Source organism: Myxocyprinus asiaticus, chromosome 23 (genome assembly GCF_019703515.2).
Source record: "Myxocyprinus asiaticus isolate MX2 ecotype Aquarium Trade chromosome 23, UBuf_Myxa_2, whole genome shotgun sequence".
Classification (NCBI taxonomy): Eukaryota; Metazoa; Chordata; class Actinopteri; order Cypriniformes; family Catostomidae; genus Myxocyprinus; species Myxocyprinus asiaticus.
This window is the reverse complement of record NC_059366.1, coordinates 12,551,137-12,575,000: the sequence shown is the minus strand read 5'-3', so window position 1 is coordinate 12,575,000 and position 23,864 is coordinate 12,551,137. Positions and strand designations below refer to the sequence as shown.

General features: G+C 36.2%; 1 protein-coding gene across 1 annotated transcript in view; it reads left to right on the top strand.

Annotated features, from left to right (window-relative positions):
- Positions 1 to 23,864, top strand: part of ttc7a (tetratricopeptide repeat domain 7A) — a 49,033-nt gene that overhangs the window by 6,023 nt on the left and 19,146 nt on the right. The window contains exons 4-15 of the mRNA XM_051651191.1: positions 839 to 969; positions 1,192 to 1,316; positions 2,657 to 2,735; positions 4,239 to 4,408; positions 7,410 to 7,473; positions 12,835 to 12,972; positions 13,878 to 13,961; positions 15,731 to 15,835; positions 20,104 to 20,221; positions 20,371 to 20,428; positions 23,091 to 23,163; positions 23,501 to 23,661. Coding sequence (XP_051507151.1) covers positions 839 to 969; positions 1,192 to 1,316; positions 2,657 to 2,735; positions 4,239 to 4,408; positions 7,410 to 7,473; positions 12,835 to 12,972; positions 13,878 to 13,961; positions 15,731 to 15,835; positions 20,104 to 20,221; positions 20,371 to 20,428; positions 23,091 to 23,163; positions 23,501 to 23,661 — 1,306 coding nt within the window. The remainder of the gene's footprint in view (positions 1 to 838; positions 970 to 1,191; positions 1,317 to 2,656; positions 2,736 to 4,238; positions 4,409 to 7,409; positions 7,474 to 12,834; positions 12,973 to 13,877; positions 13,962 to 15,730; positions 15,836 to 20,103; positions 20,222 to 20,370; positions 20,429 to 23,090; positions 23,164 to 23,500; positions 23,662 to 23,864) is intronic.

Here is a 23,864-nt window from a genome sequence, read left to right as displayed (position 1 = left end):
TAATACTTTTTAAATTAGACTTCTATTCCTTCCTGTTGACCAAGTGATCCATTGATTGATGTATTAATTAATATTCTTTGCATCTTTCCCAACCAAATCTCTGGCTGAGGCCAGACAGACAGACTGGAATGGATAAATGGGAAAATCCCTCTAATGTCATTTAAAAGACCTGTTTCCATCTGTCTGTGTGTCTGATCAACACTCATTTACTTTTGTTTCAGATGTTTCTCAGGGATTTTTTATTTATTTATTTATTTATTTTTTTATGTGTGTGTCTCAATTCAAAGTATTAATTGCACCATACAGTATAAATTAACAATTGACACTGTACCAAGAACAGACATTCTGCATTTTCCTTCTGTTCCAAAATTTAGTTGACTAAAAAGTTGGCACAGACAGAATTCCCTCAAAATCAGGGTAGAAAAGTCTGCAGAATTCCATTTAGTTAATTTTAAACATGGGATAATCGTTAAACAGATTTGAGGGTACTGCACTACTGCACTCTAATTCAATTAGCCAAAATACATCATTTACAAACAATGCAAGGGGTTGGGGATACATGTAACTTTTTGAATCACAGGTCTGCAGAATTCTGAGCCTATCAATGAGCTATATAATGCTAATAAGCAAAATTACTCACTCTGCTGATGTTACATTTCTAATTAAGCCTAATAAATTATTAGAGCAGTTGTACTGTAATTGGGGAGAATGGTGCATTGATCTGTTTGTTTTGCAGAGCTTGGTGAAACTATATTTCATTCTCTTCTATACTCTTGTTGTCACGAATAACAATAAAGTGAACCATGGGATAATTGTCTTGTTCTCTGTAAACATCTAGGTTTGTCTTTGGACCATCAGCCTGTGTCTGGTGCTTCCCGTGTTAGACTTTCTGAGAGAGATGAAGAGTGCCTGACCTGTTACCTCATGGCCTGTGATGCTGGGCTGTTGTACCTTCAAGAGCTAGACAAGGTGTGTGTGTGAAGCAGAGTGTCATACACCCCCAAACCTGTGGTAATACCACTCTAACACATGCCCTAAAGTGGCTTTATTTTTTTATGCAACAGCAATATGATAAAAGTTCCCAGTTTTCAACCCTGAAACTTTCTATAAAGCATATTAAAGAGTCTAATATGTAAGCTCTTTCAGGTTGCCATTACATCTTACTGTGCATGTGTTTGTCCACTTTGCTAGACTGTATGCACACCAAGTTCCAAAACAGCTAAAAGTGGTTCATCAGTCCCCCACTTTGATTTGGATCCAGGCTACTTCCTGCAGGCAGCTCTGCAGAGTGCATACTTGTCACTCCTGCGCAAGGGGTAAGCTTGCATGTTACGGATCAGACTGTTTACCCACAAATTATCTTTGCTTCTGTGTTTTTATTATACTAGGTACTAATGCAACAATGCATACACAATATTTGTAGCACAGGTTCAGGTAATCCATTTGTGGGCTGCACTTGAACACACCGCTGTTATTCTGATGTCAACACAACCAGTGTTCGGTGTTGATGTGCCAATATTTCCAGCAGGTGTCAGTGTTTCAATAGAAGTGATATTAGATGAGTTCTTATTTTGTTTGAATATGGTAAAAATACCAGGGGTCTCTAGCTATGAGTTACTCTGATTTTGGCAATGTTTGAATTATACACAATACTGATTTTACTATGTATTATATCTGTGTAATTATAGGGGATATTAAAGAAGAAAATTAGCCTGAAACCTAAAAAGTCCTGATATCTTCTTCAAAATATTCTTCAAAAAGTAGTCATGTATTTTTTCTTCAAATACTATAATAATCATAATAATAATAATAATAATAATAATAATAATAATAAACTAAATGCCTTGTTTTATTGCTGGGTCCTAGGAAGATATACAGTAGTGTACTTTATACTTTGCGCAGTGTGCGAAAGTTCTGTATGCATAGAATATCCGGATTATTTACTACATTTACCAAAATGTTAAGTACTGTATACAAACTGAATGGAATACTGTATCCCACAAATTAATGCACTCAGCTTGACGTTCCAATACCAGTGTAACAAATGAACCAGAAATAATATCAGTTGCAAATTTCTTCTGGACCTACTATTTCCTCAGACTGCCAAGAGTTATGACACTTTTACACAATATTGTATTAAAAATGCAAAGTAACCCTTTATTTTTTTGTTTCAGAGACACAGATGCCATTCACTTAAAGGGTTAGTTCACCCAAAAATGAAAATTCGCTCATCATTGCACCTTAAATTATATAGAGTAAATTATTAGAGAATTTTCATTTTTTTAAACATGCACCATAATGACGTTACGTGACAGCAACATAACGTACCACTGGTTGAAATGTTTTATTTTTGAGTAATGTTTACTGTTAAAAAAAGATAGCAGTAAGCAGTCTGGGCAATAAGTAGTAAGCTAGTATTCCATTCCAAACAGAGCAAGTATGTTTGTCAGAATACATCATCCTCCTTCACTTCCTTTTGTGTCACTTCATAATAACTGACATAGTTGTTCATGTTCTCTTGTGACATCAGCCATAATAACGATTAGTGTTATCTTGTTCTTCTGTTAAGCCTTTCAACGTATCTTTCATTTTTTTTGTCCCACAATCATTTTTCCTCCCACAATCACTTCTGCTCATCTGTGTGTGTGTGTGTTAGTCACTTGGCTCAGGGTACACACCAGCTGCGGCGGGTCATGAAGGTTGTGGAGAGTCGGGGTTCTCAAACATTTCGTAAGGTGAGAGCTGACAAAGTCACATGGTGGAAAGCTTTTAGGATTCTTCCTTTTACACCTAAATTGCCTTTTTCAACCTTCCTTAAAGGGGTTCATATCATAATTTTTTTTATAATTTTTTTTCTGAGATCCATTTATAATGCTCAATCATAATTACGTTTTTTTGTTTACCATTATCCATCCTCTTTCTGGCCTTACGAATTAAACAGGCCGTTTAAAAGTTCTATGTAAACACCTTCTTTGCAAGTGAAAAGAGTAAAGGTGCAGTCACACTAGACTTTAAGCACTTACTGTAAAATTACTTTGAACCCCACAAGGAATATGAGCAACACGATAAGAAGTCTGTTTTGCAGTTTGTATTCTTTGTAAGCCAACAGGTCAATCTGTGCTATTTAGATTTTTTTATTGGGCAAATGTCTTTATCTCCCTATGAATTCATAGGTCAGAGTTCACCAAATTTAAACTTTGGTGTGCTGTGAAAAAACAAATTCAAAGTCTAGTGTGACCACACCTTAAACAGTACTTGCCAGGTTGCAGGTTCAGGATAGTTTTGAACTGCCTCATTGATCAATGACAGGCTCTTTTGCAAAGTCTGCATTACATTTTGAGAGGATCACAAAACAATCTGTGCTGAAAATGTGTCCCAGAAACTGTTAAGATCAGACTGCAATAATCAGGGACCTTGTTAGTGTTATATAAATCTGCAAGTAAGCACATGACAAACTGTCCCCAGATCTTTTTCTTATTGACGGTTATAGACCGACTAGGATAACAATATCTATTCTACTTCCTCTGTATTACCTCACTATGACTGGGCGAGCCAAGTTTTTTAACAAATAGATTTATTATGGATAGTTCACCCAAAAATGAAAATTCTCTCATCATTTACTCACCCTCATATCATCCCAGATGTGTATGACTTTCTTTCTTCAGCAGAACACATTTGAAGAAAAATAGAAAAAATATCTTAGCTCAGTAGGTCCTTAAAATGCAAGTGGATGGTGATCAGACCTTTGAATCTCCAAAAAGAACAGATAGTTAACATAAACGTCATCTATATGACTCCTGCGGTTAAATTAATGTCTTCTAAAGCGATTGGATCACTTTGGTGCGAAAAAAATATAAATTTTTAAGTACTTTTTAACTATAATCCATCGCTTCCGGTCAGCAGTAGTATGCACATTCATGAGAGTGCTAAGTCCACACCGTCTCTTGTGTGATGTATTCGCGTTGGCATGTTACAGATTTAATCTCACATTTTTCTCTCGGTTGAGACATCCAGGATAAGCACACAAACACACCATTGTGAAAAACAAACAGATACAAATACAGATCTAAACCAAAACCAATGAAGGATTATTTATTTCAGATATAGTTTTCTTTTTAAAGATTAGTTTCAATCGATTAGCTTACAACATGTTTAGTTTCAAAATAATGAAAAATGTATATATCATGTTTCGAAAACCCACAGCAGTCCTCAATAGTGTGTTTTGTTGTGTTGTTCAGACAGTAGCGTGCAGGCTTGCAGAAGTGTTGTTGAGTTCAGTGAGTGATGACGCTTACTGGGGTCCACTGTCTCCTCCACCGGCCGACTGGCTGAACAGAGAGGGAGCCACACACCCCAAAGATGCCATCTACCCCTCGTCCAGACCACCACAGCGCTACAACACTGAGGGGTCAGACTCTGTCTCCGTCTTTTGAGAGTGCGATGTGTGATATTTTACACTTTTATTCGCTAAAATATTGCAATGCAAGCGTAATATGTAATTTATATAGATTATTTGTACATATATTAAACTCTTCATTGTCACATTTTTATAAAATTTTAGGGAAAATTGTGCTTTCTGTGTGGTCAAAAAGCAATCGCCACTGGTCATAAACAAACGTGGTGCACCAGTTTTAATATGTAGAATGGAGAATACAATTTGAGTGCTGCATGGGTGGTGAGATTTTCAGTGAATAATGACTTAAATTTCTCACACAAAGCTATCGAATACCTTCAGAAGACTTGGAATATAGCATACAGCACATTTGGACTGTTTTTTTATGATACATGCATGGTATTTTTTGTCCTTTTTGTAACTTGATAGCCTTGGAGTGAAAGAGGAACAAAGATATTTCAAAAAGTCTTGTTTTGTGTTCCACAGAAACATAACATCATACGAGTTTAGAACGACATGAGAGTTAGTAAATAATGACAGTCAGAATTTTCATTTGGGTAACTATTCATTTGATTTGCTGATATTTGGATAAATAGATATTATCAGCAAATCAGCATAAAGATCTAAATTTTTTCAGCCACTTGCCACCCTTTTTAGATATTGGCCTGTGCAATTATAAGAGAATCAGAGATCAGTACACAAGGAGTCAATAAAAGGCAAACTTTGTGGTTTGTTTTCCTGGTTTAATATTCAGGGCATGCCGGAACACTCTGAATAAAACATACTGTAACTGTACCTGTGTGTTTCGGCAGAAACCAATTTAGTGAAAGGAAAAATACAAGAGAGATGGAGAGATTTTGAAGTAACAAAAAATATGTCTGCAGAACAAAAATGGGAGAAACATATCTGTTATAACTGAACTTGCTCTAGTCAAGTTAAGGCACTTAAACTTTATTAATTATAACTTTATTTTGTACTTAATGGCAAGAAAATTAACAGGAAGCTTAACAGAATGGAAATAAAGAGGTAAAGTAAGCCAGCTTACATGAGTGTGTCAACTTGTTATTTTTTATATTTTTAACTCTTTTAAAATTATGATATTATCAAACCAATTTCTGTTATTTTATCAATCAGGATGAAGTTCGTTTTATAGTGAGACAAGCCAGCTAATACCATAAAACATGAATTCATAAAATCAATTGCTTACACTCACTGATGATTGTGCTGTTGTATTCCCACCAAAAATAATATCACTTCCTGGTGGATGATGTCAATAAGGAACTGTTTTTTTGTTCGTTAAGGGGATAGTTCATACAGAGATAAATTATTCACCCTTATGTAGCTTTAAACCTATATGACTTTCTATCTTTCATAGAACACAAAAGATGTTAGACAGTAGATAATCTCAGTCACCATTCACTTCCATTGCAGTGAACGTTTACTGAGGCTATCATTCTGCTTAAAGGAATAGTTCACCCAAAAATGAAAATTCTCACATTATTTACTCACCCTCATGTTATCCCAGGTGTATATGACTTTCTTCACCAGAACACATTTGAAGAAAAATAGAAAAATATCTTAGCTCAGCAGGTCCTTAAAATGCAAGTGAATGGAGAGTTCTCTTTTGAAGCTCCAAAAATCACAGACAGTCAGGATAAACGTGATCCTCCATATGACACCAGCTGTTAAATTAATGTCTTCCAAAGTGACATGATCGCTATTGGTGTGAAAAAGATAAATATTTAAGCAATTTCTGTAACTCTAAATCATGCTTCCAGTGAGCAGCAGTACGCGTGTGTGACGTAATCACATTGGCATTTGAAACAACTGTACAGTAGCTTGGTTGGTTTTGGTTTAGATCTGTATTTATCTGTTTCTTTACGTACAATAGTGCGTTTGTGTGCTTATCCTGGATGTCTCAACTGAGTGGAGAACGTAAGATTACATCTGTATCCATGGCAATGTGAATACGTCACACGAGAGACCACTTGAACTACAACTTCTTGTGAAACTTACCATCACGTTGGATTATACTGTAGTTAAAAAGTACTTATATATTTATCTTTTTTGCACCTAAATTGATCGTATCGCTTTAGAAGACATTCATTTAAAAGCTGGTGTCATATGGATGACGTTTATGCTGACTGTCTGTGATTTTTGGAGCTTCAAAAGAGAAATCTCCATTCACTTGCATTTTAAGGACCTACTAAGATAAGATATTTGTATATTTTTCTTCAAATGTGTTCTGCTGAAGATATGAAGTCATACACACCTGGGATAACATGAGGGTGAGTAAATGATGAGAGAATTTTCAATTTTGCGTGAACCATCCTTTTAACATCTAATTTTGTGTTCCACAGAAGAAAATAAATCATATGGGTTTGGAGCTACATATTGTTGAGTAAATTTTAGCATTTTTCATTTGTGGGTGATCTATGCCTTTAAATGAATATTAAGACTAATAGAATGAAAAGTGATATTGAAAAACCTTTAAATTGATTACCAATTAAAACAGTATTCCCAAGAAAACATGTTTTGTTTAAAACATTTTGGTTAGAGAAGGGGGGGGGTGGGGAATGAAGAAATGTCTGTAATATGTTTTTAATAAATTGCCAGTTATTCATATTAGAAGTTACTAGATGGCACCCATGGATTGACAAAATGGCAGTATGCACTCAAATCAAAGTAGTAAATTATTTACAATTAGCTACGTTCACTTAATTGTGATGTTGTGATCAAATAAATATAATATGATTTATATGATGGGGACATGAATATGTAATTCATAGTAAGAATGACCCAAACTGATAACATACAAAATATGATGATATGGCAAGAAGGAAGGAAGGAAGGGATAACTGTGAAGAGAGGTGTCCATGATGCCAGTGGAGTCCTAAAAGCTCAGTTACAGAATGACATATGTAACTAGAGAGTGTCTCACAAACACACACACACACACACATACACACACACCTGTGTGACATGTTCTTTCCTCATCCTGTCTTCCCCCATGCAGAGCTTTCTGTCCGCAAGACGTGGTGGAAGAGGCGGTGCTGGTGCTCCTCATCACAGAATCCATGGTAAGACCCTCTTCCTCACATTCGTGCTTTCTTCCTTACTTTGCTTTGTTGTTTAATGTGATGTCTCTTCTCTGTAGTTGTTTAATAACTATTGCATAATTCTGTAAACAACTATAAAGGAATAGTTCACCCAAGAATGAAAAGTCTGTCATTATTTTATCACCCTCATGTCTGTAAGCTGTTATGTATGCTGGAGATATATTTTTAAGAAAATTCATGCTGCTTTTTTCCATGCAATTTATAGTGACCATGGACTGGATATTTCCCAAAAGGACAAAAACACCATGAAGGTATTTAATATGACTTGTGCGCTATATTCCAAGTTGTCTGAAGCCATACTGAAATTTGCATCGTTATTCTCTGATGAACTTGATAATCAGTTTTAAAGTTGCAACTTAAATTTCAGTCTGTTCCACACACAAACCCATCATATGACTTCAGAAGTCTTGGAATGTAGCGGACAAGTCGTATGGACAATTTAATGGTAATTTGATTATGTTTTTTTGTCCTTTTTGGAGCTTAAAGGAATATGGGTTCAATACAAGTTAAGCTCAATCAGCAGCTTTTGTGGCATAATGTTGATTACCACAAAAATGATTTCAACTCATCCCTCCTTTTCTTAAAATAGAAAAGAAAAAAAAAATTTAAAATTAAAAAAGTTACAGTAGAAGTGAATGGGGCCCATTTTTGGAGGGTTTCGGAGCGGCCCGGTGCTGATCACGAAAAAAACAAATATTATGGTATTGTTCAACAACCACATAGCAGCACAAAATAGGTGTCTTTTTAAATCTTAGATTCTTATCTTTACAATGAATATAGCTGACCTGACCAATTCTAAAATACTGCTTTTAAATTTGCTGATAAATTAGAACTGTTCTGTTTTTATAATTGTCAAATTTGCAATTAGAACCAGTAAAAAGATCAAAAAGATCACATAGCCATGTGTTATATAATGTATCTTTGAAAAGGTCTTGATCAGAGGCGTCGCCAGACTTCAGTGTCATCCGGGGCTTAGCCCACAGGCCATATTATAATATAAAAATAAAAAGAATCCTTCCTTCCGTGACTTAAGCGCAACACTTGACACCGGTTCAGAACTTTATATAAGCAAATGTCAGTTGACAATAAACGGATCAAACACATTCATTTAAATTGCGGAGGATCAAAGAGAGAATTACAAATTGTCGGCTCATTGTTCATTGTGCAGAAATTAACGCTAACAATAAAATAAAAGTATTTTAATTTAAATTTGCAATTGCCATTTATCATAATATTTTGAGAATAAAGTAAAAATAACGAGAAGAAATTCGAAGCATTATGAGATTCAAGTCGTAATATTTTGAGAATAAATCGAAAGGAATGTAACATCAAAGTGATATGGTGGACAACAGCAAAGTGGAGTGTCTGGGTCTTTACGTACAAAATCACTAACCAGGGAGATAACTTGGCTATGCAACCGAGCTGAATTTTTGGGAAGTTTTAGCGAGCTCTCTGTTAATGAATGAGGTGTGCATTAGTACAGGAATTTTCAACATGTGGGCGCCTGTCAAGGGAGGCACGAGATAAAGGCTCACACTCAAGTGAAGCGAAAAATAATTGGAACTGCTGTGAATTATGTAAGTCCATTTCAAGATATTGTATGTGGTAACATCCCTTCAGTTACAGTATTGTTTAGAGAGGAAAACCCAATAAAAATGCCAGGCAGGACTGCTCGAATCTGTCTGGTTCTTACTCCTGAATATATTACATTTTCTACATAACTGCTGCAGTGTCCAGAAACTAATAATAACTCTGTGCTGATGTGCCAAAAATCCAAGGATTTCTTTATTGCTAAATCCTATCCTAAAGTATGATTTAACTACGTCCTCCACATCCATTTCTTGCATCAACGTAGCTGCTGGTTCGGCATCCGTTCTATCGTTGTTATAATGACGCTCTGTTTGGCCTAATATTGAGATGTTTTTTTCTCTAATATTTCTACTTTATTCACACAATATACTACTTTATTCTCACAATGTTAAGACCTTATTCTAATAATTTTTACGTTATTCTCAAAATATTATGACTATAATCTCAAAATGCTACGACTTTATTGTAATAATTTTTACTTTATTCTCATTCGAAATTAAATATCATAATGCTACGACTTTATTCTCAAACTATTATGACTTGGACCCACTTTATATTAGGTTGCCTTAACTACTATGTACTTAACCATTTGATACAATGTACTTATTATGTACATGTTGTTGCATTGTAATTACATTTAAAGTACTTGCATTTATTACATTTGTAGTTACACTGTTAACTTTACCCCTAACCCAACCCTTACCCCAAAACCTAACTCTAACCCCTAATCCTAACCCTAACCCTACCCTTACTCCTAAACCTACCCGTACCTCAACCTCAGTAGCAGCAAATGTGGGAATTTTGAAGATCAACATGTAGTTACACAGTAAATACATAGTCTTGTTTGTATTTATTGTTAGTACATAGAAGTTAAGGCCATCTAATATAAAGTGTGACCTATGACTTTAATCTCATAATACTGCAACTTTATTCTCGTAATTTTTACTTTATTCGCAAAATATTACGACTTTCTTATTATTTTTTTATTTAACGTGGCAATAAAACACCATTGTGGGATCACAGAGTAAAGTTAAAAATAACTTTAATTTTTATAAATGCATCTCGAGACACCTGCGTTGGGTTTCATGACTGTTATTAAACATGATTCCATGTTGTTTTTAACAAAGCAAAGTTTCAACGCTTGATAAGCGGTAAGAAAGTGTTTTTTCCCCTTTTGCTCTGGTGTGCAGACTGAAGTACAATAATTTGACAAGTTCAATGCCATCTCATTTTAAACTATTTAAAAATCAAGGTAACCCAAAGAGACTATTTAAATGCAGCAGTTTAACTCCACGCACATGACATGGAAATGTGAACCAGCACGGGCAGAGCGCATATACAGGCATTGACAGTTTGATCATTTTTATTTGACTTTAAAGTGAGATTTTATCATTTTAAGACCTATGTATTGTGCTATTTATGCTTTTAACTCACTGTGCTGCTATTTTGAGTTACGTTTGTGGAAATGCTATTGCAATAAACATTCTTTATTCCCACGTACTGACTCCCGACTAAACCTGAATAACCGAACAAGATGACTGGCGCATGCATTAAAATCTACTTGGTGTGTGGATTGAAGTTTAGAAATGAGGCTTATATAGTATATATTTAGAAATAAGGCTTGCATAATAAAACCTCAGTACCTCTGATACAGAATAGCTGCACCCCCGTGAGAGAAATCCGAAAGCTCCCACACGAGGCATTCGTAACTGTTCGTCTGTTGAACTTGAGCACAAACCGCAGGTAAAAGTCAAAGTGCGAACTGTCAATTAATGCAAGTTGGGCTTATTGATCGGAATTCATTTACATTTGAAGCCAGAATTGAAGCCTGTCTTGTTGCTTTTGTACCCTGATATAATTAACATTAAGCCTTTTTATTTCTTTTTTTTGTCTCTTATCACAAAAAAATATTTGGGGCTATTAACAAATGATCCAGGGCTTCAGCCCTATCAGCCAGGCTAGCTACACCACTGGTCTTGATTAGTAGATGTAGCGGAATGACCTGTCTCTTCCTGTCGTCATCGTCACCCTCTCTCTGAGGGCCGTCCTTCAGCTAGGCTCACAACGGGAGTGGGCAGGAGAGAGGAGAGGTGCAATTTAATAAGCCTTGTTTGGGCAGCAGATGATGAGGCGCATCTGATGTGAATAAAGCGTCATCACTGCTTCCATTAAAACATATAGTGCGCCTCTTGTGAATCTCTTTGTGTGCACACTGGTGTCCTCACAGGTTTTGGAATGAAGTGGGGAAGGTCCGGCAGGAGTTAGATGCATCGCCGGACCTGCACCCCAGACCCCTGGTGCGAATTAGATGCGACGCTGAGGATTCTTCAATAGATGTCTCTCCAAGGCCTGACGCCACACCCTCTGTGTCTTTCTTTTGCTCACCCCGCCACATAGAATACAACAAGCAAATTTTGTTTCACTCAGAGCCCAAAATACAGTGAGTATTAGCATGTGAAATCCACATGGCTAATAAACAGATAAACAGAATTTTTATTTCATTTTGTTTTATTACTTCATGAAAAATAAAAATGATATTTAAAAATGCCATATCAGAACTGACAGCAGACGATTCAGAATCAAACAGGCCCACACTCAACATAATGTGAGATATTCCTCAAAGAGTATCATGACAAGTTATGGAGGATAATCACTAATGGCATCTCTATAGCGACGGATTATCTGGGATCGATTCACTGAAGAGTCATAGATGTGTTAGACCATCGTCACTGGATGTCTAGAGAGTGTTAGAATCCATATTTGGAAACAGGCATATCCCCACATGGGGTGAGCAGAGCCAGATCCTTTGCACACATGCACAGACTGCGCACGAAACGGTGCTCAACGCACATTTTGTGGAGCGATGGAATAATGTGCCCATGTAATTATTTGTCATATTTTAAACCTATTTGTGGACATTTTTGACATAAGTTTAAGTATTTTTATATTTTTTTAGATGTTTGCATTCATAGTTTTCCGATTTATTTATTTTTTTAAGAAAAGGAGGGACAAGTCGAAATCCATTTTCGTGATAAATTGTATATATTTTTTTTTCTCCCCAATTTGGAATGCCCAATTCCCAATGCGCTCTAAGTCCACGTGGTGGTGTAGTGACTCGCCTCAATCCGGGTGGCAGAGGACGAATCTCAGTTGCCTCCGCGTCTGAGACCGTCAATCTATGCATCTTATCACGTGGCTTGTTGAGCACGTTATTGCGGAGACATAGCATGTGTGGAGGCTACACACCATCCACTGCGGCATCCACGCACAACTCACCACACGCCCCACCAAGAGCGAACCACATTATAACGACCACGAGGAGGTTACCCCATGTGACTCTACCCTCCCTAGCAACCGGGCCAGTTTGGTTGCTTAGGAGACCTGGCTGGAGTCACTCAGCACGCCCTGGGATTCAAGCTCGCGACTCCAGGAGTGGTAGTCAGCACCTTTACTCGCTGAGCTACCCAGGCCCACAAATTTTTGTGGTAATTAACATTATTCCACAAATGCTGTTGATTGAGCTTAACTTGTTTTGAACCCCAAATATGCCTTTAACAGTCAAGATCACTATGAACTGTCAATGTATAGAAAAGAGCTACATTAAGATTTTTCTAAATTTCTCCTTTAATATTCTGCTGAAACATAACAGCATATGGGTTTGGTACAACATGCGGGTAAGTAAACAATGACAAAATTTGTAAAAGCTAATCCGCTTTCTGTGGCCTTCCTTAGGCCAGTGGCGAGGCAGTGATCAGCCGCACACCGGAGCACCGGGAAGCGAGAGAGTCCAGCATGCAGGATGTCTCCTCTGTCTATGACATGCTGAGCATCGGCATGGCCAGGAGGGGGCAGTACTCCATGCTCTCAGAGGTGAGAGCTTGTGAACGAGTCAGTGCAAATGCGTATTGACCCTACACTCTTCAACAGTGAGCATGGAAATGACTTGCATTTCAGTGCCATTGTTATGCTGTAGCTTCCTTTCTCTGTCTCAATATCCTCTTTCCTCATGCCTCGCAAGCTGTCTCTCTCATTCTCTCTCTCTTTCTCTCCTCCAGTCTTCCTCTATGTGGGCGATCTTTCTCCTCTCCTCTCCCCTGTCCTCCTTCAGGTTGTTTCAGTAGTTGAGCCATTATGTGACGGTGAGATTTTTATAAGATGAATACAGGAGAATCAGAATCTAAGCTCAATGGGTCTCATTCACTAATAATTGCGCACAACTGTTGGTGTTTATGTGTGCACAAAGGATTTGAAATCCCACAAAATCCTTTAAGTTCATAACAGACAGTTTGTAAGTTCAAACATATTTATGAATCATGCTTGATGTGTACAAACGTTCACACACAGGTTTCAGGCACAAATACAATTCGTGAATGAGACCAGATGTTTTCAGTAGGTTAATATCAATTGAACCTATGCAATTTCACTGGTTACCTATTTCACACGAGTTAAATGCATAAACTAGCACCATTGTATTCCATAAAGCCTTTAGCTAGTTCTATGAACAACAGTATATAAATCCATTTCTCATCAAATTTAAGCACACTTTCTCATGCATGTGCCGTGATGTAATGTGTACAGAAGACACACATCCCCTATCAGTGCTGAAAACAACATGATCCTTCCCAGAAATATCTACTAGTGCCAAACAATGCAATATGCATTATCATATGATTTGGCTTCATCTCTGTTGTTTTAATTCTCACATGCATTTCTTGGAAGTTTGATTAGTTTCTTATAACTCAAATGACGGTGTGATTTTTATTTTTTTTCTTCAGTGTTTTGAGCGGGCCATGAAGTTCTCTTATAATGAGTTTCATCTATGGTACCAGCTTGGTTTGTCTCTGATGGCAAGTGGGAAGGTGAGACTGAAACCTTGAACCATTTCTATCAAAAAGTTCACTGAATCTTCCATCACATTTAAAAGTCATTTGTCAAGATAAATAGTCATATTTTAAATTCAGGTAAAAGTGAAGTGTATTTTCATTATACTAACATGCTTAGACAACTCCAAGTAATTCATAGATTGATTTATCTCTGTTGAGCTATCAAAACATTCCTCTGTTTGTTTGAGCACCCTGATCAGCTCGACATTCTCAACCAATGGCATGAATTTGGGAAGGGACTGTGTTTGTTTGACCAATGGCAAATGGGGGAGTGATCAGGGAAACCTGTTGGAAAAATGGTCATTGTTTTTGCACATACACACTTAAATAAAAAATAAATAAGTACGTTTAAAGGTTCACTCAGTAACTTTTGTCTTTGTGTAATCTTGGACTTACACCTAGCGGCTTGGATACAGCATCAATAAAAATCAATAGTTTTCAGTTTCAGATGCCATTGTAGAAATTTAGTATTCACAGTAAGCCATGATTACTTTAATCAGTGAGTGAAAGTGTCAAATAACTAGACAGTTACTGAGATTAAGCAAGTGGTATTCGGCTGGTCATGTGATTCTAACATGGCCGCCCCCATGTACGGACCCTCTCCATCTAGAATAAAAGAGCTTTTATAAGGTTACTGATATGACTGGAGTCTTCATTTTAATGTGAGTGGCCATGGTGTCCTACATTGCAAAATTACAATTCATGTCTTTAGGAGTTAAACTTTTTTTAATGAGGAATAAATGACTGAGTGCACCTTTAATATATGTTTTATTAGCTCAAAGAATGAGATGCAAAGGGATTTTCTGGAGTATTATTGGCTGGTTGGGATCAGTCTACAGCTGAAACTCTTGGTAATAATGGATCTCTTACTCTCATAATGGATCACCTTTAGCCATGCCATCTGTGTATGCATGCAGGGGTGGTTCTAGTGTGAGTGGATATTCAAGGCTTAGCCCAGACCTCTGTGGGGCCATCCTTTTATGAAATATCAGAATATAATACACCTTATGACAAATGTTTAAATGTTATATCTGTAAAGTGTCATTTATATAGTAAATCTGTAAATATTACTGAAACAAAAAAGGTCCCACTATTTTTTGTTTCAGCCTCAGATTCACTCAAACATCAGAAGGTACATGATTTAACACTATGTGCTTGAAAATGTGATTTACAAAACACTGTTTTGTCCCTTTTGGCTTTCCGTAGTTCATCACCCTTTGTGTACAATTGACAGTTTTCTAGTCTATTATTGATTCATTAGATGCTTGAAGTTAGTTTAGAAGATAGCAGGCTGTAAACAGGCTAAATTGACAATGTTTGCGAGGTTCATGGCATCATGTCTTCTCATTGAGTTTTGCAAAAACCCAAATGTCCCGGCTTGTGACTTAAAGTTTGCAAATTTATCAAGCACATCTGTATTACTCTTTATTACAGTATTACACATATCAACTTGATACCGAAGCACGGGTACTTTTGACATCACTAGTACATACAATATAAACATTCAGGGCTTTACTGAAAACTCAGGGCTTAAGCTCCAGTAGCCCACCCCTAGCGTCGCCCACATGCACATGTGCCTGTATGTCAGTGTGTGAACAAGTGATCAGTACAGAGCTCTGTACTGTACAGGGAAATATAAATTTGTCCAGCGTGGGTTTTTGTCACTGTTACATAAATGTATCCCTTGTCACACGTGTGATTCTGTATGCAAATTCTTTTTAATGGTACATGCATTTATTTTACAGAATGAGGGTGCGGTGTCAGTCCTTAAAGAGTGCGCTAACATGAGACCGCAGGACCCAATACCACCTCTGCTTGCAGCCAAAGTGTGCATCAACCAGCTGCATTGGGTGAGCAAATGATCCAGATGCATTCAGCTAATAAAATCCACATTTCTCTTAAAGACTCATTAAGCACATGGAATCCTTTTACTACATTTTAGTCCATGTCTTCTAGATTGGAGTGCTTGTGTACTCCTAAAATTTGACAAAACACACTTTTAAGCAGATGAATGTATTATTTCATAAATATTCATGACTCATTTTGTTCAAAGGTGCTAGACAGATTTTTGCCCAATAAAATGCTCTCTGGAATGAGAATGACCCTCCCACTAATACTAACTGCCTCTGACTAGCAATAGCAAGCAGCAAATCATGGTTCATAGCTATGATGTAAACTAATGGCTATTGGCTATTTAAATAATACCATGTAAATATAAGAACTAATAATTCCTTAATACAGTAGTGTCTCCAAGATTGCTCCGCTATCCAGTATGTATTCTCAAATAATTAATGTAAAAAACAAAATGAATAAAAAATACTAAACTTGACTTTAAAAAAAATGAAACAGATGTAGTATTAGATTACAATAACATATGTCTCCAAATGAGTTGCATTAAGTGAACTTGGTTGATTGGGGTAAGCGGATATCAGTGACTTCTAATTTCACAGTTTTAAATTATTATTATTATTATTATAGTTATTAATTCATTTATCATAACAGTACCACTGAATGTTAAAATGGATTTAAAAAATCCCATAAACTGACGTGGCTTTTTTCACTTGGGCCAGTAAGCAACCATCCAAACACCCCAGGAACCACCTAGCAATGCCCTAGCAACTACCCAAAATACCCTATTAACTGCATAGCTATGCAGTATAAAACACTCAGAACACCATAGCAACCACATAGGAATGCTCTGACAAACATCCACAACATATATTGTGGTGGCAAGTATTGCATGAACAAGCAACAATCACATTTCCTTCAGAAAATGATCAAATCTTGTATTGCAACTACGGTGGCTATGTTTATAATTATATTAACAAATGTAAACTGATTTGTGGTCCAATGGAACCAATCATGGATCCGGATCTGGACTGCAGTCCACTAAATAATGTAGTTAAAATAATAACACACAATGCAATGTACAGTCACAACACTACCAATCAAATAAGTTATATATCAGAGGATTCACACACACACACACACACACACACACTGCAGTGCTGCCGTGTTTGAAGTTGAAAGAGATTAGGGCACATCTGTTGGAATACAGAAAGCATGCTATAAGAGGCTTATAGAACAATAGGACTCTATAGCCACAGGTCTCTAATGTACAGGGTTTTAATGGAAGAGATCACGGCATCCCACAGTGACCCTTTATCATCCCACTATCAAATCAGGTCATGTAAGGACTTGTCCTTAAGCGGGCGTACTTGATACTGAGTCAATTTTTCTGCGAGAGGTCTGTACTTTTTAAATGTGTATATCTGCTAAATGTTGAATTATGCCAACTTGCATATAGATGACTTCAAAACTAACAGACATGGACTAAAAGCCACAAAAGTCCAATTTAATCCTTCTATTGTCTTAAGAAACTGCATCCTACTTTTGTCATTTGGGTCATTTTGATACGTTCAAAACCATTCAAAATGCTTAAATTCTTGATTAGTGTACAACGGCACTAAATCCCCCCTTACAGGGATAGTTCACCCAAAAATTCATCATCATTTACTCACGCTCATGCCATCCCAGATGTGTATGATTTTTTTTCTTCTGCAGAACACAAATTAAGATTTTAAGAAGAATATCTCAGCTCTGTAGGTCCTCATAATGCAAGTGAATGGTGGCCAGAACTTTGAATCCCCAAAAATCACATAAAATCATCATAAAAGTAATCCATACGACTCCAGTGGTTAAAAACCATGTCTTCAGAAGCGATATGATAGGTGTGGGTGAGAAAAAGATCAATATGTAAGTCCTTTTTTACGATAAATCTCTATTTTCACTTTTACATACTTCTTCTTTTGTTTTTGGCAATTGCATTCTTCGTGCACATCGCCACCTACTGGTTGGGCTGGTAAAAGGTGGAGATTTATAGAAAAAATTTCTTAAATATTGATCTGTTTCTCACCCACACCTATCATATCGCTTTAGAAGATATGGATTTAACCACTGGATTGTATGGATTACTTTTATGCTGCCTTTATGTGTCTACCTTCTGGTCAGCATTCACATGCATTGAATGGACCTACAGAGCTATTCTAAAAATCTTTGTGTTTTGCAGAAAAAGAAAGTCATACACATCTGGGATGGATTTTTCGGTGAACTATCCCTTTAATGAAAATCTGTTTTATTGTGGTCCTAAAGTGTGTAATGATAGGGAAATTACTAATAATTTAATTATTTGAGTAATAATTTTAAAGTAGTTTTAAAAAATAAAAAAAGTTTAAAAACTTGGCAAACATTGGTAAACAATTTCTCAGTTTATATTTATTTCTGTCACTTTTGCCATTTTATAGGATCTCGGGTATATTACAGTACAAACATTTCTGTTTTTTTCTGCTTGTAAAAAAATCAACATTGTACATTTTAGAGTTGCAATTTTAGTACACGCCTTTTCCAGTAGTCAAAATGGGCTTACTTTGTACGTCCATTGCAACAAATCCATTCCTTTCTGCTAACAACAAACAATTTTTTGTAGTGTTACAGGGGTTTATGGGTTAATGGGTTAAGGTGCCATAATAGATATTTCTTCCATTGCCATGAAAATTATATTCAATAGGCCTTTACTATTAGAGGGCCTTTAGCCCCATTGTACCCTATCAAATAAAACCATGTTAGTAAACTTATTTATTAACATATTACCTGTTCAAAACTGTAAAAATCAGGGACCAATAACGGTTCAAGGAAAAAAAACTAAAAACGAATGAAATGTTTAGCAGAATGTAACCGAAAATGTAAGTGAAAACGTTATTTTTAAATGCTGGTAAATGTTTATAAACGGTTCATTTTGTTTCAATAATTTTTTAATGAAACTAAAGGCCAAAGGGTTTATCACAGTAAATTTTTGTTAATACACCACTTCATTGTGCCCGAAAAAATGAAAAGTGTTTTGATCCTGAAGGAAATTGCTGCATCACACATTTGTTTACCTAATTGCCCGTTGTGGATGTCGCATTGTGTGAACAACTATAATTACTACATTGCTTGTTACTTGTTTTAACAACTATAATTACTACATTGCTTGTTACTTGTTTTAACAACTATAATTACTACATATACATGCACAGCTAATCCAGATACAAGGAAAACATTATTAGAGGTAAAAAGTACATTTCTCAGTTGTTTCCAAGTCTTCACTGAATTATTGTTAGATATGTTTTGACTGAGAAGCAGACCTGTAAATAAAATTATACTTAACTGTTAATTAACTGACTATTATAATTTCTATGCCGATAAATCGACCACACAGGAAAAACATTTATTGCTTATTTTCGCTTATTTTGGTGAGGCAAGTGGCTTATTTTGGGCTTGTTTTTCCAGACCAGTTCGCTTGTTTCTCTTGTGAGATCTGACAACACTGCAATTGGTATTTCACCCACCCCTTAGCATAGAGTACTGTCATTTTAAAAAGAACGTTATTAACCGTTCTTTTATTTTGTTCTAACCGGTAACCTTTTGGAAATGAGATTGCGGAACTTCTGAACCGGAACAAAAAAATTGTTTTTGCTCAGAACGAACCGAAATGAAAATCATTTAGTTTTTAGTCCATGGTAAAAATACTCTCTGTGTGTGTTTGTGTGTGTGGACATGTGCATGTGTGCACAAACCCTGTTTGAAAAGAAAGTATGTAATTTGTGGGAAAGATGCAGTCCCTAGTGGAGCAGGTAGGGGGAGCTAGAGAACCGAATGGGGCTAGGAGCTAAATTTGAGAAAACGTGAAATATTTTAAGTCAAATTTGATTCATATATGTACAAAAAAAAAAACTATTTAAAGCTGCATAACATCCAGAAAGTCTGAAGGTTAGAGGTCACAACTGGTTCTTCCCATACGGGTAAAACTGACAAAAGATTCACAAAGTTTGGTTACAGTACCAAAATCTATGTTGTATTTATAACGTATTCTTACCGTGTCAAAAATGTCTCTAAGACAATAGGAGGGTTAAGGACATTTTTGTTTACTTTTTGTATGGTAAATAATTTTAGTATTGTGTTGAGTCACTTGATGTCCAATGTGATATCTGGGTCCTGTTGCAAAAACGATTGAGAGCTACTGGTATTAAGCATCCACAACAACAACCACATTTTAATGCTCAGTGTGTGTGTGTGAGAGTTGGAGGAGGCAGTGTCTCTCGCAGGTAGTGTGGTTGGTTTAGGAGAGTATGCTGAGGAGTCTCTACCTCGAGCTCATCTGGCCATCGGACTGGGCCGTAGTCTGCAGGCCTCTGACGGTAAGCACAACCTCACCGGTGTTTGTACCACAATTATTCTTCTCTGCATCCGAGAAAATGATTCAGGCCTGCAGCTGTCTATTCCTGTCCTCAGCTGATCTTCTCTCCTCATGTGTGAGGTGGCTCACTCTTTAACTTTGTGTTTGCAGCTACACTGAAAGCCGATCAGGACGAGTTCAACAGAAGAGCGCTGCAATCACTGCGAAAGTACGTTTCTGTTTACGTCGTTCAGTTGTGCATGTACAGGCCTCAACTAAATAGAGCAGCTAAATAGAGCTCAACAGACTGGTTCCGGAAGTAAATATCTATTCATTTTCTCCACAGGCAAATTTATTTTTAACAATAACTTATAAATCTTAAAAGACAGACCTACCATGCCCACGTTATTTCAACTTCATTGTTGAAGAATCGTGTTTAATCGTGGAATTTCTAGTGAAGAACTACACTACCCATGATCCTTAACAGAAATATTCACTAATCAGAGAGTCGCAGCAAACAACGCGCACCAAACAAGCTCTGCAGTGGCCGTGCACTGTGAATAACGCAGAAGTCTGTCTTCCTACACTCTCAAACTACGTATATATTTGCATCTGAATATTTTGCAATAAAGTTCAAATATATTGTTTTAAACTTATAATCAGCAACTTTAAAATCAATCGTTTGGTTTTCCATAATTTTTAATCCAGTTATATAATTCGCATTAATTCATGGGATTTTAGTTGATTCCCTCATGAAAGATATTACACAGTCTTGTGTCTTTGTGTCTGATTTTTTAACACTTTTTTGCTTCAAATCAAAGTTTGTAAGGTTGTGATTCACCTCGGAGCTGGTTGATTTGGTTCATGGCATAGAACTCTTTAATGAAGGATTTTAAGAAATCCCTATGGAAGAAATGAATAATTTGAGACCATGATGGTTGAAAAAGTGGGAAGGGTACTCTTGCACCCATTTTTTTTCAAATGACCCTTCACTAAGCCCCGCCTTAAAAACCATAATAGTTCACCATATTATCGGACAAGCATTTTCTTTTTTTCTAATGGAAGTCTATGGAAGTCCCATGTGTTTGGATAGGTTTAAATTGAATTTGACCAAAAATACAGTAAAACGTTATTGCTGGGGGCACTTGCAATAACACAAAGTACTCAGAGAGAGCATACATGTGGTATCTTTTTTCAAATGTTTAAATAAATCTCATGAAATTATGGAAGTGCATGCTGTGGATTAAGCTACAGTATGTGTCAGCCCTCATTTCCGAATGAACATGAATAACATCAGTGAGGACAAAAGTAAGTTTGTTACGTAAACTTAACGTTAATTCATTTATGTGTTGATATTGTAACTAAACTATAGCGATAGTGTTGTAGAAATGTCAGGAACACATTTTTTTCACTTACATTAATGTCATCAGTTGAAATTGCTATCAAATGAGGCTTTTAAATTTTCATATAACTATTAAGCATTTGCCTCAATTCTGATTGACAGTCTCCTCAGTTTTCTCATGTTAGCTACTGTGTAATTTAACAACGTCTATAAGTAACCCTGCAGATAAACTATACTTTGCAATGTCACACTTGATTCCAGTCCATGATAGAATAAAATGAATAGAATTTTTACCACAGTATGTGCACATTTTACTGAAAATAGTGCTGTTTAAAGCAATTTCCAATTCATTCCTATCGCCCATTCTGTAAAGCTTGTCTTGAGCGAGTGACTATAACTAAGGGGGTGGAGCTTAACAAAGGGTAAATTGTGGGGTGATTGACATATCAGACTAGCAGAAAAGTAGAGAAATCTTTACAGAGATGTAAACTGAACCAGGGTTATTTTTATGTAGTTTTTATTTCTATTTTATATTCAATTTGTCATTTCAATTTAGTTTATTTTTCATTTTTTCAGTGTTTTAGTAACTAGTTATAGTTTAGTTAGTTTTTATTTAGTTTTAGTATTTTATGGCTGCCAAAGCTAAAGCATTTACTGGTATCATTACATTTCACAGGGCAGTCTTGTGTTACCTTTATCTAGTGGCATTTTCATATTTAATTAAGTTAGATTGTACATTTTTCCAATTTTATAATATAGGGTGAAGATGGGTAAAGTGGGACAGTTAAGCTTGTCCCCTGTTGTATCCATATACATTTCCTTAAATGGTTAAAATCATTACTAAACAATCATTGAGAAGTAAACAATTAATTTGACATCAGGATGTGTGGCAGACTACATTTCATGACTACTGGTGGGAAAAGCAATGGTAAAGAAAAGGTGATAAAAAAGTAAAAGTTCACTTAGTGTTTGTAAATGTTAAATATGATGATTTATAATGTGAAAGTGTGTAAGAAAATATAAAAATTAATTTCTGATAATTTGCATATATATATATATATATATATATATATATATATATATATATATATATATATATATATATATATTCTATTGAATTATTTTCTCCTCTGTTCCACTTTACCAACACTGCCTGAAAGAAATCTAGGATCTGGTCAAAAGAGGGTCATCAAAGATTCTATCAGTATTGAGTATTTCTTTGTTTTTGCTTTTGACTAAGGTGGGAGACATCCTGAGCTTTCTAGAAAGGTATAATGTCAGGTTATGTGGCATTTGGATTATAATTAAAAGTGACCAAAAATGTAAAAATGTCCAGAAGTGTCACACTTTGCCTATATTAAAAAAACTAAAACTTAAATTAATTCAAGATCATTTTTATTTTATTTTAGTTGGTTTTGGAGTTATGAAAAAGTATTTTAGTTTAGTTTCAGTTTTTTCCAATCATTTCAGTTGTAATTTTTATTTCAGTTGATGAAAATGTTTTCATTTCGTTTTCGTTAACGAGAATAACACTGTTGTCTGACCGCAGGGCACATGCGTTGGACCCTCAGGACCCTCAGATCTCCTTCTACCTCTCTCTGCAGCTCGCCCTCGTGCGACAGGTCAGCAGGTTAACATGCTCACTCTCGCTAAATAAACAGAAACTAGTCAGAAAATCAGAGCCTCAATTTGTGCTCCTCATGTCTTCCATGACAAGAAATGCCCATTAATCTCTTTCCTTGTTAAAGGAAAAGTTCACCCAAAATGTTTGTATTCACCATCATGTTGTTCCAAACATAAATTATGACTTACTTTCCTCCGTGGAACACAAAAGGAGATGTTAGACAGAATCTTAGTCTCAGTCACCATTTACTTTCATTTTATGGCAAATAGATGTACATAAATTGCCTGTTTTTCCAGTCAGTGTTGTTGACCTCTTTCTTTCTGTGTGTGGAATAGGTGTCAGAAGCGATGGAGCCGTTGCAGTCAGCTCTGAATGTACGAGGAGATGACCTGCACTCTCTACACCTGCTGGCTCTTCTGCTCAGCGCCCAGAAACACAACCAACATGCCCTAGATACACTTAAACTCACCCTCAGCCAGCACCCAGACAACTTCAAGTATGTGTGTGTGGCTGTGTGTGTCAAGGTTTGGCGGGCTTGTGGGCCTTGTGTCCTCTTCCCTAACCTCAGGAAATCACATTTGATGCATTACTCATCCCCACAGCACTTGTTCCACAGACATGAATGGACAGAAATCATGTGGCTTGTTAAGGAGAGCTTTACTATTACTTTTGTAATTGATAGGGCTTGACATCTTTCCC